A 19812-nucleotide genomic window follows, 5' to 3' on the forward strand; every position below is an offset into this window, starting at 1 on the left:
CCAGTCCTTGCAGGGTTGATGAACAGGAAATGGCCTTAAGTGGGGGTTTTAAAGTTGTAGTTATGGGAAAAGGCCACAAGGTGACAGATCTGACTTCATACCCAGATCTGGTTACCTGGGCAGACAGAGCCTTAGGGAAGTCCTGTTCCTGGGTTGTCAAGGAGAGGGGAATGTGCCAGAAGAAATGCCCAGGGTACAGTGTTTCATTCCTTCTTCCCTTTCCCCCCATGGAGAAATCTCAGCACCTGGAAAACCTCTCTGCTGAGGGAGCACCTCCTCCGTAAGTGGGGCCGACTCTCAGGAAGGAGGGTGGAGGTGGGAACCCAGCACCAGGACTCGAGGAGGGGAGACCAGGTGACTTTATGAAGCTCTTCCAGCCGGGAGGATCCACAGATCTTTGGGTGTCCTGGGCTTCCTGTGGCTTTTTGTGGGCCTGCCTGGCTTTGGAGATTGTGGTCCCATCAAGAGGGGAGCGGGCAGTACAGGTCCAAGGGGGGCTCATTTGCTTGCACATCCTCCTTCAGACCCGTGAGAGTTGAGCCTCCAGACGCAGGCCTGCTCAGGCCCCAGGGATGTGACACCAGCCCAGGTCACGGTGGCCCGACGGGGATTGATTCGTTACTTCTGCCTTGGCCTCTGTCTACCGAGGAACTTCTGTTGTTTTCACAAATGGATTCTACTTTTCCCTGGAGATCCTGTCTACGGCCCGTTCATTCCTGAGTTTTGGGGTTTTTTTCGTCATTGCAGGAGTTCCGTCGGAGGGGCTTGGAGAGGGGGCTTGTTGGTGATCTTTTTCTCCTGGAAGCTGTTCTTCCCCGGAGAACTGTTCTGAGAGGCTGGCTGACTTCCTGTTCCTGTTTTTTCCTCTTCCGTTCACAGTGAACGACCTGAAGAATGCGGCACCCTGCGCGGTCAGCTACCTGCTCTTTGACCAGAGCGACAAGGTCATGCAGCAGAACCTGGTGTACTATCAGTACCACAGGGACAAGTGGGCGCTGGCGGACGAGCATTTCCAGCCCAGACCGGTGAGCGCCGGCCCACCGGGCATCGCGTTTCCGCTCTCGTCTTCAGCCCACTTCCGGGAGACAGCTTGGCACCTGAAGAGAAGGGCTATTTCAGAAACAAGGGAATCTCATCTTGCTTCTGTCGCTTTTTTGTCTTTTAACACTTTACCCCTTTGTTCTCTTTTCTAAATCCGCACACTCTCCTGAAATTTCAAGCATTGCAGAAACATTTCAGTTAGGAATTGACACTGCCTCTTGATTTTATGTTTTCTCTGTCTCATGCTGTGGTAAAGCTGTATGTTTGGCGTATATGCAGCATGTAATTCTTTATTTTTACAAAAATGGGGTCCTGCATACCCTTGTTACTCTCATACCATATATATATATTATATATATATATTTTTTTCGTAATTAATAACTATGGCAGGGTTGTTTATGGATGGATCATCATCTCATTCTTTTGATGCACACACACAGTTTTGCACGTGTTCAGGGAAACTTGTGGATTATTTATCACTTTCAGAGGATCTTTTCTCATGTGCCCTTAAGTTGTATTTTCATTGAGATTTGTGCTGGCTGTCCTGGTTTGCTGTACGTACATCTTCCTTCAACCTCACTGTTCAGACACACACACTTCTCTTTCATTTCTCTTACATTTCTCTTTCATTCACTTGGGATTGGCTACTGTTTTTCAAATTGAGATATAATTCATATAGTTGAAAGCTCATGCATTCTGAGTGCACAATTCAGAGGTTTTTGCGTATTCACAGCGCTGTGTGGCTGTTGCCACTATTTAATTTTGCATATTTTCATCATCCCCTCACCAGAGAAACCCCAACCCCTTGTTCCCTCTGCACCCCAGTTTTCCTGTTAAGTGCTTGGTTGTAAACACTGTTCTCTGTTTGTGTCTGAACAGGAAGCAGTCCAGTTCTTTAACGTGACCATGCTCCAGAAAGAGCTGTATGACTTTGCTAAGGAAAATCTCATGGATGACGATGAGGTGAGCTTTCATGTTTAGCACAGGACTGACTGAGACAAAATATTCCTTACATCTTTGTTAAAAATCACTGGGAGGCCCCGTCATTCCTGAATTGAGACCCAGAAGAGGCCTTGGGAAACACGGTTTCTGTGAGTGTTTTAACGCGTCAGTGGACTGACCTGGACAAGAAGGGCTTCTAGGAAACCCAGGCTGAAGCACCACGTTTCCTGGCAGAGTTCAGAGCCATGCTCTAGTCACCATCATAGGAGCCGTCCAGGCATCGTTTTTGTTTTGTTTGTTTATTTATTTGAGGCTGTGCTGGACCTTTGTTGCTGTGTCGGCTTTTCTCTGGTTGCGGTGAGCAGGCTTCTCCCTGTGGTGGCCTCTCTTGTATCGGAGCATGAGTTCTAGGACAAGTGGGCTCAGTAGTGGAGGCTCTGGGGCTCTAGAGCACAGGCTTCATAGTTGTGGCACACAGGCTTAGTTGTTCCATGACATGTGGGATCTTCCTGGATCAGGGATCAAACCCATGTCTCCTGCATTGGCAGGCGGATTCGTTACCACTGAGCCACCAGGGAAGCTCCCAGGGATCGTTTTTTTTTTTTAATTGTATTGCTTTACAGTGTTGAGTTAGTTTCTGCTGTACAGCAAAGTGAATCAGCCATATATATACATTTATCCTCTCTTTTTTGGATTTCCTGCCCATTTAGGTCACCAGAAAGCATAGAGTTCCCTGTGCTATACAGCTGGTTCTCATTAGTTATCTATTTTATACGTAGTCTCAATAGTATATATATGTCAATCTCAACCTCCCAATTCCTCCCACCTGGCCCTTTCCCCCTTGGTGTCTGTATCTTTGTTCTCCATATCTGTGTTTCTACTTCTGCTTTGCAAATAGGTTCATGTGTACCATTTTTTAGATTCCACATACATAAATTAATATATGATATTTGTTTTTTTCTTTCTGACTTACTTCACTTAGTATGAAAATCTCTACGTCCATTCATGTCTCTGCAAATGGCATAATTGCATTCCTTTTTGTGTCTGAGCAACAAGCTTCATTTTTTAACTTTATAAAAATAGAATATTCAATTACTCAGCACTCTGTAGACTCTGGGAAACCCACATCCCAATTTTTCTGTCAGTTGTGTGTGTGTGTGTTTTTACGAGTGAAGCATTTTATCCTTCTCTGGGATTTTCTTGAAATTCCTGATCAAGTCTTACTCAGCCGATTCCTTTACTGATGGAGACTCTGCTGGTTATGAGGCAGTCATTCTGTGTTGGGGCAGTCTAGTCACAGCAAAGCCATCATCAGGGTTAGCGTTTGGGCTTCCCAGGTGGCGCTCGTGGTAAAGACCCTGCCTGCCAGGGCAGGAGATGTGAGAGATGCAGGTTCAATCCCTGGGTTGGGAAGATTCTCTAGAGGAGGACATGACAACCCATTCCAGTATTCTTGCCTGGGGAATCCCATGGACAGAGGAGCTGGAGAGCTACAGTTCGCAAAAAGTCGAACACGACTGACCGAGCATGCGTGCAGGGGTAGCATGTAGAGAGATGTGTTTGGCACAGACCATGGAATTCTTTCTGAGACAGCTGAGGGCTCACCATCCTTCAGAGTTGGAAGACAGCTGAGGGCTTGTTCTCAGCTGACCCTTCACTTCATAGAAGAGGAACCCCAGGGAACAGGAAAGTCTGGAAGCTGCTCGGCCAGACCCAGAGCCCCCAGCCTCCACGTCTGCTCTTTCCTCTGCCCCAGTTTTCAGTGAAGCACCTGTAAGTAAAATGGCATCATGAAATTTGTTTTTTGTGGACAAATTCACATGAGTTGGATGGACCACTGCCATGCATTCAGCTGCCCTGAGCCTCAGTTCTTTTGTGGAAAATGCAGCTGATAACGTTGACCTGGCAGGGTTGGAAGAAGAAAATACCACTTTGGACGTGGAAGTGCTTTACAGAGTAGGAAGTGACGCACATGCCTTGTGTCTTGGGTTGGGTTCTCTGGAGGCAGATCCTGGAGTAAGATCACAAGGATGCTGAAAAGGAAGGAACACAGGCCAGACACAAACTAGCTTGGCCGCTGTGGTTTAAGAAGTAGAGAAAAATATATTCGGGAAAATGGGGATGGATTGGGTTCCTGATTATCTAAAGGCAAAACTACTATTGAGATTTTGGTGTTTATACTTCCAGTTTTTTCCATTTATTTCCAATATGTTAATATATTCACCATAAACCTAATGGTAATTATCTATCAGAGCTTTTCCATTTAGCATTGATATGAGCAGTTTCCCTTGTTACATTTTTCTAGAACAGAAAACTGGTATGTGACATACTACTCACATACCATACAATTTTCCTTTCTAAAGTGTACAATTCAGTGGCTTTTAGTGTATTCATAAAGTTGTACATTCATGCTGCTATCAGATTTGAGAACATTTTCCTCACCCAAACGAAAGCCGAAACCTATTAGTCATCACCTTACATTCTTTCCCCTCTGTCCACACAGCCTGTGCCCCCAGCCTCTGGCAACCACTAACCTTCTCTCTGTCTCTGAATCTGCCTGTTCTGGACATTTACTATGAGTGGAATCAAATGGATTTTGCTGTTTGTGATTAGCTCCTTTTCACTGAGTATGTTTTCCAAGTTTAGCTATGTTGTAACATGGATCACGTTACATGAAAAAATTCCTTTTCATTGCTGAATACTATTCTGCTGTGTGGACGTGCCACGTGGTGTTTATTGTTTGACTGATGGATATTTGGGTTGTTTCCACTCTTTGGTACTTTGAATAATGATACTGTGTACATTTGTGTACAGATTTTTGTTTGGGTAAGAATTTTCCATTCTCTTATACTTAAAAGTGGAATGGCTGGGTCCCAGGATAACTCTGTGTTTATCTTGTTAAGGAACTGCCAGACTGTTTTCCAAAGTGGCTGACCCATTTTGCATTTCCCACCAGCAATGTAGGAAAGTTCTAATCTGCTTCATCTTCATCAACATTTGTAGCATCTTTCTTTGAGTGTGTGTCTGTCTTTTTTATTATAGGTGTGAAGTAGGTGTGGCGTGGTACCTCATTGCGGTTGTCATTTGCATTTCCCTATTGACTAATGATGTTGAGCATCTTTTCGCATGCTTACTAACCATTTGTATATTTCTTTGGAGAAGTGTTGATTCTATTCAAACCCTTTGCCCACTTTTTTTTTGAGAGAGGAGTGTTTTTGTTTTCCTTTGCCCATTTTCAAATTGGGTTATTTGTCTTTTCATTTTAAGTTGTGAGGGTTCTTTATATATTCTGGTTATAAAGTTCCCTGTCAGATACATTAATTGCAAACATTTTCTCTCAATCTGTTGGTTATCTCTTCACTTTACTCTTGAAGCTCAAATGTTTTAGATGTTTATGAAACCCAACTTACCAATTTTTTTCTTGTTACTTGTGTTTTGGTGTCATATCTAAGAAACTCATCCAAGATCACCAGAATATACTGTGTTTTTTTCCTAAAGTTTTTATAGTTTTAACTTTCATTTTTATCTATAATCCACTTTTTGTTAATTTTCCATATGATATGAGGCAGTGGTCCAATTTCATTTTTTTTGCATGTGGAAATGCTGTTGTTCCAGCACCGTTTATTGAAAAGACTCTCCCTGTTCAGCTGTCTGGGTACCTTCATAAGAAAATCAATTGGCGTTAAATGTGAAGATTCATTTCTGGACTCTCCATTCTATTCCGTTGATCTAGACTTCTGTCCTTATGCTGGTACTGCACTTTTTGTTTTCACTGGTTTTTTTTTTTCCAATGTAGCCCATTAATTTATGTATGTATTCTAGATTTTATCTATTTAATTTTGGCTGCACTGAGTTTGTTGCTGTGTGTGGGCTTTCTCGAGTTGCAGCAAGCAGGGGCTACCCTAGTTGCGGTGAACAGGCTTCTCTTGTTGCGGAGCACGGACTCTAGGCTTGTGGGCTTCAGAAGTTGTGGTGCACAGGCTTAGTTGCTCTGCAGCATGTGGGGTCTTCCTGGACCAGGAATCAAACCCTTGTCTGCTGCATTAGCGGGCAGATTCTTAACCACTGGCCCAGCAGGGAAGTTCGGTACTGCACTGATTTAAATGCTATAGCTTTGTATTACATTTTGACATTGGATAACGTGAGTCTTCCAACTTCATTTTCTTTTTTCAGATTGTGTTGGCTGTTCTGGGTCCCTTCCATTTCCATATGAGATATGGGATCAGTTCTCCAAAAGCAGCTTGGATTTTGATAGGAATTGTGCTGAATCTGAAAATTGTTTTGGGTACAGTTGACATTGTAACAATATCAAATATTCTGATCTATGAACATGGGATAGCTTTCTCTTTATTTAGGTCTTCTTTAACTTCCTTTGAGGAGCTTCCCTGGTAGCTCAGGTGGTAAAGAATCTGCCTACAGTGCAGGAGAGCTGGGTTTGATCCCTGAGTTGGGAGGGAAATGGCAATCCACTCCAGTAGTCTTGCCTGGAAAATAACTTCCTTCAATAAAGTTTTCTCAAATTTTGTTGTTCTGGATGCTGTTTCAAATGGAAGTGAAGTGAAAGTTGCTCGGTCATGGCTGACTCTTTGTGACCCCATGGACTATACAGTCCATGGAATTCTCCAGGCCAGAATACTGGAGTGGGTAGCCATTCCTTTCTCCAGGGGATCTTCCCAACCCAGGGATCGAATCCAGGTCTCCTGAATTGCAGGCAGATTCTTCACCAGCTGAGCCACCAGGGAAACCCAAGAATGCTGGATTGGGTAGCCTATTCCTTCTCCAGCAGATCTTCCCAACCCAGGAGTCAAATCCAGGTCTCCTGAATTGCAGGCAGATTCTTTACCAGCTGAGCTACCAGGGAAGCCCTGTTGTAAATGGAACTGTTTTCCTTTTTTTTTTTTTTAAGTTTCTAGTTGTGTCTTGGTGGTATATAGACATACTGTTGGTTTTTGTATATTGATAGTGTAATCTTGCAAATTTATTGAACTTGTTTATCAGTTCTAATCTTTTTTTGTTGTGTGTGTATTCCTCAGGGGTTTCTGTGAGCAAGATCATGTTTATCTGTGAGCAGACCTAGAAAAATCACAAGTATTAGAACAAGAAGAGCCCCTTTATGAGACAGTAAATCTCTTGCATGTCACAGATGAGGAAACAAACTCAGAAAGATAGCGTGACTTACTGAAAGTCACACAGCTGCCTAGTAACCATCTGGTGAACTGACCGGGTTTCTTCCAGGCTTTACAGTTCCTAGGATTCTTGAACTTGGTGCTCTCAAGATAACAGGGCTCCACTGAAGATCCCAGAGTAATTAGGTTATTAGTCAAGGCTTTAGAATTGTGAAATAATTTCTAAAGAATGACCTGTTTTTTTAAATTATAGATCAAATGATGGCAAGTCATCATTTATTTGAAATAAACTGTAACTAACACAATAAAATTCTTAGTTAAGCCTTAAAAGTTTCAAAGGACCAAATGCTACCTTGAAACAAAGCATCAATACAGTCTACTGATATCTGTGGTATTGTTCTTCATAGCTTTCTGGGCTTGAAATGTGTGTAAGAACATCTGGAAGTTTGCACACTGGTTAAAAATTTGGCAGAGGCCCTGTTACCATTTCAGAAAGTTTATAAACTGCAACAAGATGTTTCAGGTTTCAGGTTCGGGTAATTGTTTGCTCTGGGAAAGTCTAAAAGGTATTAACTTTTTAAAACTGCACAGCATTAGAGTTGAGAGTTAAGTTTTGTTGGGGGCAAAATGAGGACTATAACCTGGGCGACAGCATTTCAGATGGCTGAGAAACTGCGCTAATGAAGCAAGAGGGACGGTCAGTATAAATGTTATTGGGTGAGCTGGGAGTACATGCAATCTAGCACGTATTTTTCACAGAAGCTTTCTGCTGGTCTTTAGTCACCATGAAGGATTTTAGTGCTTTTCTAGAAACGAAGAGATATAAGAATTTTGCTCATAAAATCTTGTGTCTGAAGCCCTGGTCTGCCGGTCTTTCCCAGAGCACAGAGTGCTTCATTTCTGCTCTCCGCCCTGAACGCCTTTCAGGGAGTGTTGAAGGTCAGTAGCTGTAGCAGAACCTGACTTAATCCTTGTGGTGGTAGATGGCAAGTGCCCACAGCGAGTGCCCATTTGTAGTTGACAAAGAAATAGATTAGAATTTGCTGGAGTGGCTGACTGAGGGAGCGCTCTTGGGAAAGGAGCTGAGGGGCAAAGGAGGAGCTATGCAGGTCAGCCTGGGCTGACCCCAGGGCATGGGAGCTGGGCCTTGTTGGTGAGTCACTCTTTCTCTGCAGTAAAGGGCTTGGTTGCGGGTTGGCCAAGGGCGTTGTGGGAGAGAAGCCAATGCAAAGAAGATAAGAAAGTGCGTGGTGGCTTCAGCTGCAGCAGGATAACACGTGTCCACGCAGTCAGCCATCCTTCCTCTAGCAGGCTTACGGAGACCTGTGTGTGCCAGGCTCTGGGAAAGAACCTGAGCCCAGGTGCTGGTCCCTTGAAAAGCTCATGGTCTGGTGATCAAGGCAGAAGGGGCACAGACAGGTCTCCCTGTGGGGTAACTGCTGTTGGGGGGGGGTAAGGGTGAGGGAGGGATGCACAGAAAAGGGGGTGCTAAGCAGGATCTAGGTGCTGGGCCCCCCACTTCACACGCCATCTGTGGGGGTCTTGGAGCACTTGACGCCAAGTTCACATGATGTGGAAGCCATGTCTCCCCCAGAAGAAGTAAGATCCTCTGGGCCCGAGGGCAGCAGGGAAAAGGCTGCTCCAGCCCCGGGGGCGGGTGGCAGCGGCCTCTTGGAAACAGTCTCTGCTCACCGACACTGTGAAGGTCAGGTAGCCGCCTAACGGAGGTGTCCTGTTGCTCTTGCAGGGAGAGGTCCTGGAATACGTGGATGACCTGCTGGAGTTGGAGGAGACCAGCTAGCCCCAGAAGCCAGAGAGCTGTTCCTTCCATGTTCAGAAAACACAATTCTTTGTCTTCCTTTTCCTAATAGTCCAGGCTGTTGATACCTCAGAACCTTCTCTTCTCTCTGTGAAGTGAAAGGGAAGCCCCCGTTTCTCGCTACAGCTAACAAGGGGTGAGCCTGCATTCCCCGTCGCCACAGCTGCCTCCCCAACCTTTCACACCTGCCGCTCTGTCTTCACACCCACCTCTCCATTGTCATTCCCACCTCCCCATGATCATACCTGCCTCCCCGTCTTCACACCTGCCTTCTCCATTTTTATACCTGCCTTTCTCACCATTTTGGTTAGAAGGACAGTTTTCCATGGAATTCGCCCCCCCCAGAAAATCAGTATTATTTTTTAAATAAGAAAAATAATTCTAAAATATGGTAATTATAAAAACCTACTCTGGCCTTTCTGCTTTCCCCCATTTTGGTTTCCTTTCTCCCCATCCCCTGATCCAGCAAAGATGTTGAGGACAAAGGCTAAGCTTCTCTTCATAATGGTCTGCACACCATCTGACCTGCATCATTGCTGGCGCCCATTGAGAACGGAGTTGGGGCAACAGCGTGGAGAACAGACATGTGACTTTTGCCTAATACTTGCGTGTGTCCGAAGGCTTCCAGCGGCCGGTCGATCCCCTTTGAGGACAGTGCTCAGCCATTAGTCTCAGAGTTGGAAATGGAAGGAAGGAGAGGGAATCTAGTTTCACTCAGTCTTCGACAAATATTTATTGAGCACCCACTACGTGCTAGGCCTCGATCTGGGCGCTGGAGACACTGCACAGCAAAACAGAAAGAAAGAAAAAAAACCCTGTCCTCACAGAGCCTACATTCTACAGGGAAAGACAGACCACAGGTAAACGAGAACAAATATATACAAGGCCTCGGAGGGTGATCGTTGCTATGGAGAAAAAGCAGTGAGGGGTAAGGAAGCTTGGAGATGAGGCTGCAGCGTTGTTTCATTAATTTTTTGGTGGTGCCGTATGTGGAATCTTAGTCCCCCCACCAGGGATCACACCCCTGGCATTAGAAGTGTGGTGTCTTAACCAGTGAACCCCCAGGGAAGTCCCAAGGCTGCAGTGTTTTGTTTTGTTTTGAATTTATTTATTTTAATTGGAGGATCGTTTCCTTACAATATTGTGGTGGTGTTTGCCATCCATCGACGTGAATCACCCATGGGTGCACGTGTCCTTCCATCCTGACCCCCCCTCCCGCCACCCTCCCCACCCTATCCCTCTGGGTTGACCCAGGCTTTTCATGCCCTGCTGGGGTTTTAAATAGGGTGGTCGGGGAAGCCGTCACTGAGAGCATGACAGCAGAGCAGAGACCTGGGGAGGTGGGTCTCAGGACAGAGCCTTCCCGGCAGAGCGGGCTGCATATACGGCGCCCAGCGGCGGGGACGTGCTTGTGCCGTTGGGACAGCCCACAGCCCAGGGGAGGCGTGGGCATGGGCAGAGTGGAAGGTGGTGTAAGTGTGTGGCTGGCAGGGGGCATGGCTCAGCCTTGACAGACAGTGTAAGTAAGGCCCTGAGCTTCTGCCCTGAGTGGGGTGGGAGCCGTGCAGCAGAGCAGAGCCTGGGCTCCCTGGCATTTTACAGGGAGCTTGCCTGCTGCGGTACCGTGAGAAGCCTGGAAGCGCTCAGGGGGAGAATCGGGAATGTCAATCGGGGCATGGCTACAGAGATCCAGGCAGGGGGATGAAGGCGCGATGCCGGGCATAGCAGGGGGCGATGGTGAGACGTGGTCCCGTCATGGATTTGAAAGCAGGGCCAGTCACAGTTGCTGACAGGTTGACTGTAGAGCATTAGAGAAAAGAGAGGGGCTGGTGGCGACCTGAAGGTTTGGGGCCTGACGCATGGGAAGGACTGAGTTGCCATTGACTGAGATGGGGAGGCGGGTGGTTGGTGAGTCAGGCATTCGGTGCCTGCAGCCATCTGAGGCTGGGATGCCGGGTTCAGGCTGCAAATATGATTTGAGATTTTTCCCAGGTCAGGTGGTTGGCAGAGCCTGAGTCAGGGATCCAGTGGGGAGGGGTCCCAGGGAGGGGATATAAAGCAGAGTGGGGGGCCTTGGGCATGGACACCCTTCCCCAGGATCCCATCAGGGGAGGCTCTGGGCCCCAGACGCTTGACTGGCCTCGAAGCTCCAGGCTTCAGCTCTCTGCAGCTGCGTGAGGACAGGCAAGGAGGCTTGACTCTCTCCACTTCTCTGTTCCCCCAGGGCCTCCCCAGGGACTTTGGGGGCAAGGGTGTCTCCACAGGGTTGCCTGGTGTGGGGAGAGGTTTGGGTTCACTATCTGAAAATCACTGTCATGTCCAGCTCTTTTGCGACCCCATGGATTATAGCCTGCCAGCCTCCTCTTGTCCATGGAATTCTGCAGGCCGGAGTACTGGAGTGGGTAGCCATTCCCTTCTCCAGGGGATCTTCCTGACCCAGGGATTGAACCCAGGTCTCCCGCATTGCAGGCGGTATCTGAGGTTGGCTTCTTTCTACTGGGGGCTGAAAGCCCCTCCCACCCCCATCCTAGGGACTTTCCCCTGGGGACAGTGGGATCAATACTGTCAGCCCTTTGCTTTGATTGAAGGCTGTGGAACCAAGTTACTAAGTTTTTATTTTAAAAGAAACCAAACCAATTTTTTGAAAAAAAGAAGAAGGTGGGCCAATTCTTCCAAATGTAACATGAAAGCCCAGCTGCACTCAGCAACCTCAGCCCAGTACCTCCCTGAGTGGGTTTTCTTGGAAGAGCCTAGAAGAATCCTGGATTGAGACCTCGTGGGCTCAGCATTTGTCTGGCCAGCCATTTGGAGGGAAAAAAAGAAGCACATTTGTAAGCTGTGTGGGAGTTTCCAGACCAAGGCTAAGATGTCTGGCTTGTCCTCTGACCCACCTGCACTCAGCCCAGTGGGTACCAGTTAGGTCTCTGCCCACGGAGGCTGCCCACCATGGGGCAATGGAGTCTGTGCAGCCCCGAGGCCTTTCAGGCAGCCCAGGCAAGGACCCCCCCGGGGAGGGTCTAAAGGCACCCCCTGCACCCATGTTAATGTTCAGATTTTTGGTGGGGGGAAGGATGGGGCTAGGGGGAGGTCTGGGTATACACAAAGAATTAAAAGCAACTAATGGAAATGTCGCATATACCAGCGTATTCAGCGCAGTGATGTCTTTCTGAGTTTGAGGCTTTCTAATTACTGCCACCGACCTGTCAGGCTCACCTCTGGGGTCCAGAACCACTGAGGCCGTCACCCACAGAGGCCACCTTAGGAAATGTTGCTTTTAGGAGTCCTTACTAAGGGAATTTTAAGAGTACAGAAATTTTATTGAACCAAACTCAGCAGCAAACAGAAAATGATTTGTTCGATTGTCAGTGGGAAAGGGTTTATTATGACTGCCGGTGGAATCAACAGTGGCCCGTTTCTGCCAACATGGATGGAAATAACGTTTTTAAGTTTTAAATGTGAGCTGTAAACCTAAGCTACTTCGGTTTAAAAAAGAAAAAAATTCAATACTTAAACTGTGGGGAGAAGGTGGACTGGAGCCAGAGAAAACATTCTCATTTAATAGTGTTTGCACATGGAACGGCAACACAGTTTGTAGCGAGGCTCCGAGAAAAACCCACAACTAATCCTTCATCGCAGCTGTCCCAACTCTTGACCATCTGCCATCCCCCAAACAGCGACTTCTTTTTTTCTGGGGACTCCAGGCTTGAATGACCTAGTGTGGAGAGTTTAAACTGTATGCAAGGAGAGGGAGGGGGGTGGGAAGGGAAGGGACCTTAAGCAAGCCTTGGCCAAAGGTTTTGTGCAAGGACTTCTTGTGCCTGCTGCCCCGTCCCCGGGGCCTCTCCTTGAGGGGGATGCCACCAGGACAGCCCAGCTTCGTCCTCACTGACTCTCTCCTACCCAGAAACCCGAGTCAGGAGCGGCCGTGGCCTGCACTGTTGCAGCATCTTCCCCGAGGCAGGCCTCAGACTCAAGAATCCCCCCACTCTAACTCCCAGATCTGGCTTGGGTGTCTTGTTGAGTGAGTGAGTTGGCTGGCTATCTTCTTGGAGCTGACAGAGTAAGATGATGGTGCCTCCTTTTGCAAGAAAAAGAGTGGGAGGAAATGAAGCAATTTCTTTCTTTTTTTTTTTTTTTTGTCTGTTTATTTTTCATCGATTAAAAAAAATTTTTTTTTAAATTTTGTACACGGGTACAGCCGATTAACAAACAATGTTGTGACAGTTTCAGGTGAACAGTGAAGGGGCCCAGCCACACATGCACATGTATCCATTCTCCCCAAAACTCCCCTCCCACCCAGGCCCCCACGCTGATGCAGTTTCTCAGTTGTACCCACAGATCCAAGATGGCCTGCTGTAGAGTGGTTGTCCGCAGGCCACACTGAAACGTTGTCACCAGTGTCTTTTCCACCTCCCTCCTGGGATCAGGGCAGTGGGTATGGTCTCACTCTTTGGAAAATTAGAACTTGGAAAATGGTTGGAAACACAACTTTTTAAAAGAAATCACATTAAATGTTTTACTTTGCTTATTCTTGGCTATTTCTTTCTCTGTCCAGTGGTGGGACTGTCCTAACCACACCCAGTTCTTCTAGGATACGTGTTGAGTGGTGTTTTGTTTTTGTTTGTGTTTATTTTTGCCACACTGAGCTGCTTGTGGGATCTTAGGGTCTTAGTTCCCCTACCAGGGATTGAAACTCTGCCCTAGGCAGCGAAAATGCAGAGTCCTAACCACTGGGCCACCTGGGAATTCCTAGGATGTGTCTCATGAGCTGTTTTCTCAGGTCTGTGAGGTTTCTGACGTGCATCTACGGAAGCAGAGTCCTCACCCCAAAGACTGTTGACTGACGGAGAGGGGGTGAACCTTACCCGCCCGGATCCTTCAGGAGATGCAGGCTCATTCCTCCCCCCCCAAGTAAGGCTCTCTGTCAGATACCTGGGATCCCACGAAGGGGTAACACTGGGAATCTAGGGCTTGCTTTGGATCCAATGAGCTGGCCCCTTCCTGCCATGGTCTGAGAAGTAACAAAGTATTTACTGTTTCCAACAAGAACCAATCCAAGCATGACAGCTGACAGCTACCGTGCTCCGTGCCTGTCACCCAAGGACAAGCGAGGAGAAAGAGAAGAGTAGAAGGAGGCAGGTGGGAAGAGTAAGGAGCCAGTTAGGGCAAAAGCGGACTTTCTGCACAGAAAACTCACACATCAGCCACTGGAAGAGGAGGGGGAGGACGGGGATTCTGTTGATGTCAGCCCAAGAATTCCGGAGGATACAGTGGAAAAGTTTGGGTCGAGCAGGAATGGGGGGAGTAGGAAGTAAGAGTTTGCCCATCAGTGGACGTCTTAATTCCAGATCACTTTTTAAAAAGTTATTATTAGCAAATATCTTAAAATTTTTGGTTGTGCTGGGTCTTCGTCGCTGCACATGGGCTTTCTCTAGTTGCAGCAAGTCGAGGCCAGTCTTCATTGCCATGTGTGGGCTTGTCATTCCTGAGCATGGACTCCAGAGCGTGCGGGCTTCAGTGGTGGTGGTGCATGAGCTTAAGTTGTTCCGGGGCATGTGGGATCTTCCTGGACCAGGAATTGAACCTGTGTGTCTCCCGCTATTGGCAGGCAGATTCTTATCCACTGGACCACCAGGTAAGTCCAGGTCTAGATCTCGTGAAGCAAAGCCTTGTGTGAGTGATGGAGTGCTCTCAGGAGAAGGGGAGCAGGAAGGAGCTGGCAGGGGTGTGGTCACTGGAGACCAGCCTCCGCCTGATCTCACGGGAGTTCTCCCACCTGGAGGCAAGGAGGCCAACCTTCCATGTGACCATGTCCATTAGTCGCTGGCTGCACGCAGGCTGCCCAGCCAGTGGGAGTGGGGGGGTGGGGCCTGACTCCTGGGTGAGGGAACGTCCATTAGGCTGAGGATAATTCTCTGGATGAGAAGGGTATGGGTATGCTCTAGAGCACAGGCTTAATTGCCTCATGGCATGTGGGCTCTTCCCAAACCAGGGATCAAACACTGGCACGCAGATTCTTAACCACTGGGCCACCAGGGAAGGCCCGGGTTCTGCATTTCTAACAAGCTCCTAAGTGGCCTGGGAACCACACTTTGAGTAGCAAGATCCTGGGCTTTTTGTTGTACTGAGAAGCATGGTCTCTGGTTGGTGTTAGGAAGATGGAAGAGGGGTAGGAGCTCAGCAGACACCCTAAAATCCTGCTGCAGGAAGTCATGTGGCTGAGAATTAGGCTTAGAAAAGCTGGTCTTAGACCCAGCAAGTATTAAGACTACTTTCAAGATTACTAGAGAATCCTTTTTTTTAAAAAACTGATTGTGACAGCCGAAGAACTGATGCTCTTGAACTGTGGTGTTAGAGAAGACTCTTGAGAGTCCCTTGGACTGCAAGGAGATCAAACCAGTCAATAATAAAGGAAATCAGTCCCGAATATTTATTGGAAGGACTGATGCTAAAGCTGAAGCTCCAGTCCTTTGGCCACCTGATGCAAAGAGCTGACTCACTGGAAAAGACTCTGATGCTGGGAAAGATTGAGGGCAGGAGGAGAGGGAGACAGACGATGAGATGCTTACATACCATCAATGACTCAATGGACATGAATTTGAGCAAACTCTGGGAGATAGTGAAGGACCGGGAAGTCTAGCATAGTGCAGTTCATGGGGTCGCAGAGTCTAGCATAGTGCAGTTCATGGGGTCGCAAAGAGTCGGACTCGACTTAGCGACTGAAGAGCAACAACTGTGATGTAACCCAGATATAAAATACACTAGGTAACTATTTGGGGAAATAGTTATTTATTTAAAATATCTCAGAAGCCTTGTGTTAAGGGATCCTTGCCCATCCCCCACCCCCAGATTTTCGTGAACATTGAACATTTAGCAACCTCAAAACATGCATAATGATATACAATTAAAGTTTACACTGTTTTAATCATTCCCTTTCTACATGTGTTTTTACATTAATTTAGATGACACTAAATCAGTAAATGGGCTTCCTAGGAGAAGGCAGTGGCACCCCACTCCAGTACTCTTGCCTGGAGAATCCCATGGATGGAGGAGCCTGGTGGACTGCAGCCCATGGGGTCGATAAGAGTCAGACACGACTGAGCGACTTCACTTTCACTTTTCACTTTCATGCACTGGAGAAGGAAATGGCAACCCACTCCAGTGTTCTTGCCTGGAGAATCCCAGGGACGGGGGAGCCTGGTGGGCTGCCGTCTATGGGGTCGCACAGAGTCGGACATGACTGAAGTGACTTAGCAGCAGCAGGTGGCTCAGCAGTCAAGAATCTGCCTACCAACGCATGAGCCCCAGGAGATGCAGGTTCGATCCCTGGGTTGGGAAGATCCCCAGGAGGAGGAAACGGCAACCCACTCCAAGATTTTCGCCAGGAGAATCCCATGGACAGAGGAGCCTAGTGGGCTACAGCCCATGTGGTCGCAGAGTCAGACATGCCAGCAAGCACACAGGCGGCTGGGCCCCACCCCTAGGGCCTCCCCTTCATCCAGGGTGGAATCAGAGGCCTTGCATCTCCAGCAAGTTCCCAGGTGATATCTATGCCGCTGGTCTGAGGACTGCTGTCATAAGTGAGACGTGCTGAGTCACCATAAGATGCCTGGGACGCCATGAACTGGATGCTCACCAGCCGGGGGAGCCCGCGATGCACTCAGGCTGTTTCCGGACAGCTCACAGTCGTCACGACAGGGTAAAGATTAGGTCGGCACAGATCACTTCATATTCCTTTGAAATTCCTCTGCTTCTCCATCAAGTAGGTACCCATGCTTGATATCCTAGCCCTTGGCCCTCTTTAAACATTTTTTTCCCTCCTAGGTCATTCTTTCTTCCTGGCGTTCAGAGAAATGGTTAATCCTGAGAGAGGAAGCCAAGGACTGAGTTTTGTTAGTCCTGGCAAAAACTCTAAGACATTCCTAGGCACAGACTGGTCAAGGACAACCAGGCCACTGCTTCTGAGAGGAAACGGTGCTTACCGGTACAAAGCTAACCTTGTTTAAAAGAAAAAAAAAGATGGACTCACAGGACAGAGGGAACAGGGTGGATGAGTGTCCCCCCTCCCCACAACCAATGTCAGTTGTAAATTCTTTCCAATTGCAACAAACAATTTTGAAAAAAATCTCAGAGCTTCTAGACTGTGTCCTGGATCTTGGCTCATTTGCCCTCAGCAACATTGCACCATTGAAAGGAAATAACTCATTGTTTTTCTTCCCTCTCCCACTCCCAACAATTAAATACCTGATCCAAAATAACCCTGCTCTTAAATACTCTGTCATGCCTGTTTTGAAAATTTCAGGTTGCAGACTCATTTCTTTCTTTAAAAGACAAAAAGAAGAAGACGACAATAGTATGATAAAGAGGTGAATTTTGACCTCCGGCTGGAATTAGGGCCAAAGCACAGGTCTGGGGTTAGGGCAACCGGGCCCAGGCCAGGTGGTGCTCGGGCTGCTGACGTGCTGACCCCGCCCAGGCCTGCCGGGTGCTTCCAGACCCACGTCTCAGCCTAGAGAAAAAAGCCCTGAGAGGAGGCAGAGCCGCCCTACTCCCCTGTCTCGTGTGCTAGTGAAAGGCCAGCGGTTCTCACTGTGATGTGTCACCGTTTATTCTCCCAGGGGGCTTCGGGGGAGCCCCCCACCCCAAGGCGGCTAGACCTTCTCCATCTCGATCTGCTGATGGTAGTGCCGAGCCTGCCGCTGGCCGACATTCAGCTTGTACACGGAGCTCTGGTGCTGGCACCTTCGGTAGCCCCACACGGCCCCCACGCCTGCCAGGAACAGCAGCAGGCACAGAACTGTGACGACCGTGGCAACGATGGGGCCTCTGCCGAGGCTGGGACACTTGCCCCCAGCGCAGGGCTCCAAGGTCGGGAGAAGCTCCTCGCTGGCACCCGGGCCGGGGACTTCCTGTCCCAGGAAGTCCTCCGACAGCAGGTACGGGAAGGTGTCCTGGACGGCAGGGGCAGTGGTCTCCAGGGGGGTCTGCGTGGCCGCCACGACAGTTGAGGGAGTGAGGCTGGGCGTCTTCTGGACGGCGGTCGTCTCGGTCTCCAGGGTAGAGCTGGTGAGTTCATAGGGCAGGGTGGACGTGGGAGGCTTCTCTGCGGCATATCTCCAGGGAACGGTCGACTGATTTCCCGTCAAGTCACCAGCCCCTCTGCCAGGACCCTCAGTTTCAGACACATTCATGGGTCTGAGAGCCAAAACTTCTCCATCTAGCGTTTGAGATGGAAGAAGTGAAGTCACGTCCTCACTGGGTGTGCGGGCAGTGCTCCTGGACCCCTTCCTTCCCGCAAGAGCGGGCTGGCTGGGCGTAATCAGCATGCTTGCTTCCAGCCTGGCTGACCCGTTCCCTTTGTCCTCCTCTTCCTCATCTTCCTCCTCTCCTGCCTCTGTCTGCCTCCAGGCCCCGTCGGTCACAGGGTAGCCATCTAACCAGGACTCATCGCTGCTGCTCACCATGGCGTCACCAGCCCTGCTGTCATTCCTGCCCACCGGGGGCCCCGAGGGACCATCAGTGCTGTGGTAGACGACCCTGGTTTCCGGCTCCCCTGGGGCCAACGTGCTGCCCCTGTGGTGGTCTCCAGCAGGAAGGTGCTTTTTGGCGTCATCATCCATCTCCTTTTCCCACTCAGGCTTGTGGAAGGTCCCAGCAGGAGACCAGAGCACATCCTTCCCGCTGCCTTGGGATCCCGGAAGCTCTGTGGGGACAGGGCTCCCAGCGCCCAGCAGGCCTGTGGTTGGCACAAAGCCTGTATCCTGGGCTCTGTCTTCCCTTGCCACAGGCATAGAGACCAGACGGTCCTGTTTTGGAGCCTCCTCAGAGGGTTCTCCCTGACTCCTGTCCTCTGCCTCTGTGCGGGAGTCCTCCATGAGCTCTCTGAATGACACGGATCTATCATCAGGAAAATTATCTTCATAGTCAATGTGTACCGCTGCCTCATCTGGAAGGAAAGAGGGAAAAGCCTCATGAGGTCCAAGGCACAGAGCCAGCATGGAACACAGGGAATAAAAAGCACAGGGGCTGGAACCAATGGAATGAACCTGTTATTCTTAGATGCTATGACTGTATCACAGATAAACCCAAAGAACCTACATACAAACTGTTACAATTAACAGATGAGTTTATCAAGGACACCGGTTCTACAGGCAACATAAAACACCAACTGTGTCTCCGTATACCAGCAATAAACAGAAAAAAAGTTAAAAGATACTGTTTGCCATCGCATGTGTGTGCTCTCCTTTTCGACCCCACGGACTGTAGCCCACCAGGCTCCTCTGTCCATGGAATTTTCCAGGCAAGAATATTGGAGTGGGTTGCCATTGTCTACTCCAGGGGATCCTCTCTGCCATTAGCAGGCAGATTCTTTCCCACTGTGCCACCCAGGAAGCCAGACTGTCATTGCATATCCCCACCCCCACCCCAAATTCCTAGGAATAAATCTAACAAAAGATGTGTAAGATTTTATACATGGAATGGTACAAAGTATTTCTGAGCAAAATTAAAAGATGACTTAAGTAGTAAAGGGACTTCCCTGGTGCCTCAGACAGTTAAGCGTCTGTCTACAATGTGGGAGACCCAGGTTCGATCCCTGGGTCGGGAAGGTCCCTGGAGAAGGAAATGGCAATCCACTCCAGTACTATTGCCTGGAAAATCCCATGGACAGAGGAGCCTGGTTACGCTACAGTCCATGGCGTCGCAAAGAGTCAGACACAACTGGGCAATCTTCACCGTAAGTAGTAAAGGGCTATCCCATGGTAGTATAATGGAAGTTTAATTGTTAAGCTGTCAATCTGCCCAAATTAATCATTTGAAAAGACCCTGATGCTGGGAAAGATTGAGGGCAGGAGGAGAAGAGGACGACAGAGGATGAGATGGTTG

The 19812-nt window shown here is 48.5% G+C and overlaps 2 protein-coding genes across 2 annotated transcripts in view; one reads left to right on the plus strand and one right to left on the minus strand.

The window, feature by feature from the left end:
- The window catches only part of CRTAP (cartilage associated protein), a 40513-nt gene extending 27057 nt beyond the window's left edge, over positions 1–13456 (plus strand). The window contains exons 5-7 of the mRNA XM_013973428.2: positions 880–1025; positions 1921–2004; positions 8857–13456. Coding sequence (XP_013828882.2) covers positions 880–1025; positions 1921–2004; positions 8857–8910 — 284 coding nt within the window. The 3' untranslated portion in view covers positions 8911–13456. The remainder of the gene's footprint in view (positions 1–879; positions 1026–1920; positions 2005–8856) is intronic.
- SUSD5 (sushi domain containing 5) overlaps positions 16307–19812 on the minus strand; it is a 46327-nt gene continuing 42821 nt past the window's right edge. Inside the window, exon 5 of the mRNA XM_018038257.1 lies at positions 16307–18874. Coding sequence (XP_017893746.1) covers positions 17580–18874 — 1295 coding nt within the window. The 3' untranslated portion in view covers positions 16307–17579. The remainder of the gene's footprint in view (positions 18875–19812) is intronic.

This window comes from Capra hircus, chromosome 22 (genome assembly GCF_001704415.2).
Source record: "Capra hircus breed San Clemente chromosome 22, ASM170441v1, whole genome shotgun sequence".
In the NCBI taxonomy this organism is placed as follows: domain Eukaryota; kingdom Metazoa; phylum Chordata; class Mammalia; order Artiodactyla; family Bovidae; genus Capra; species Capra hircus.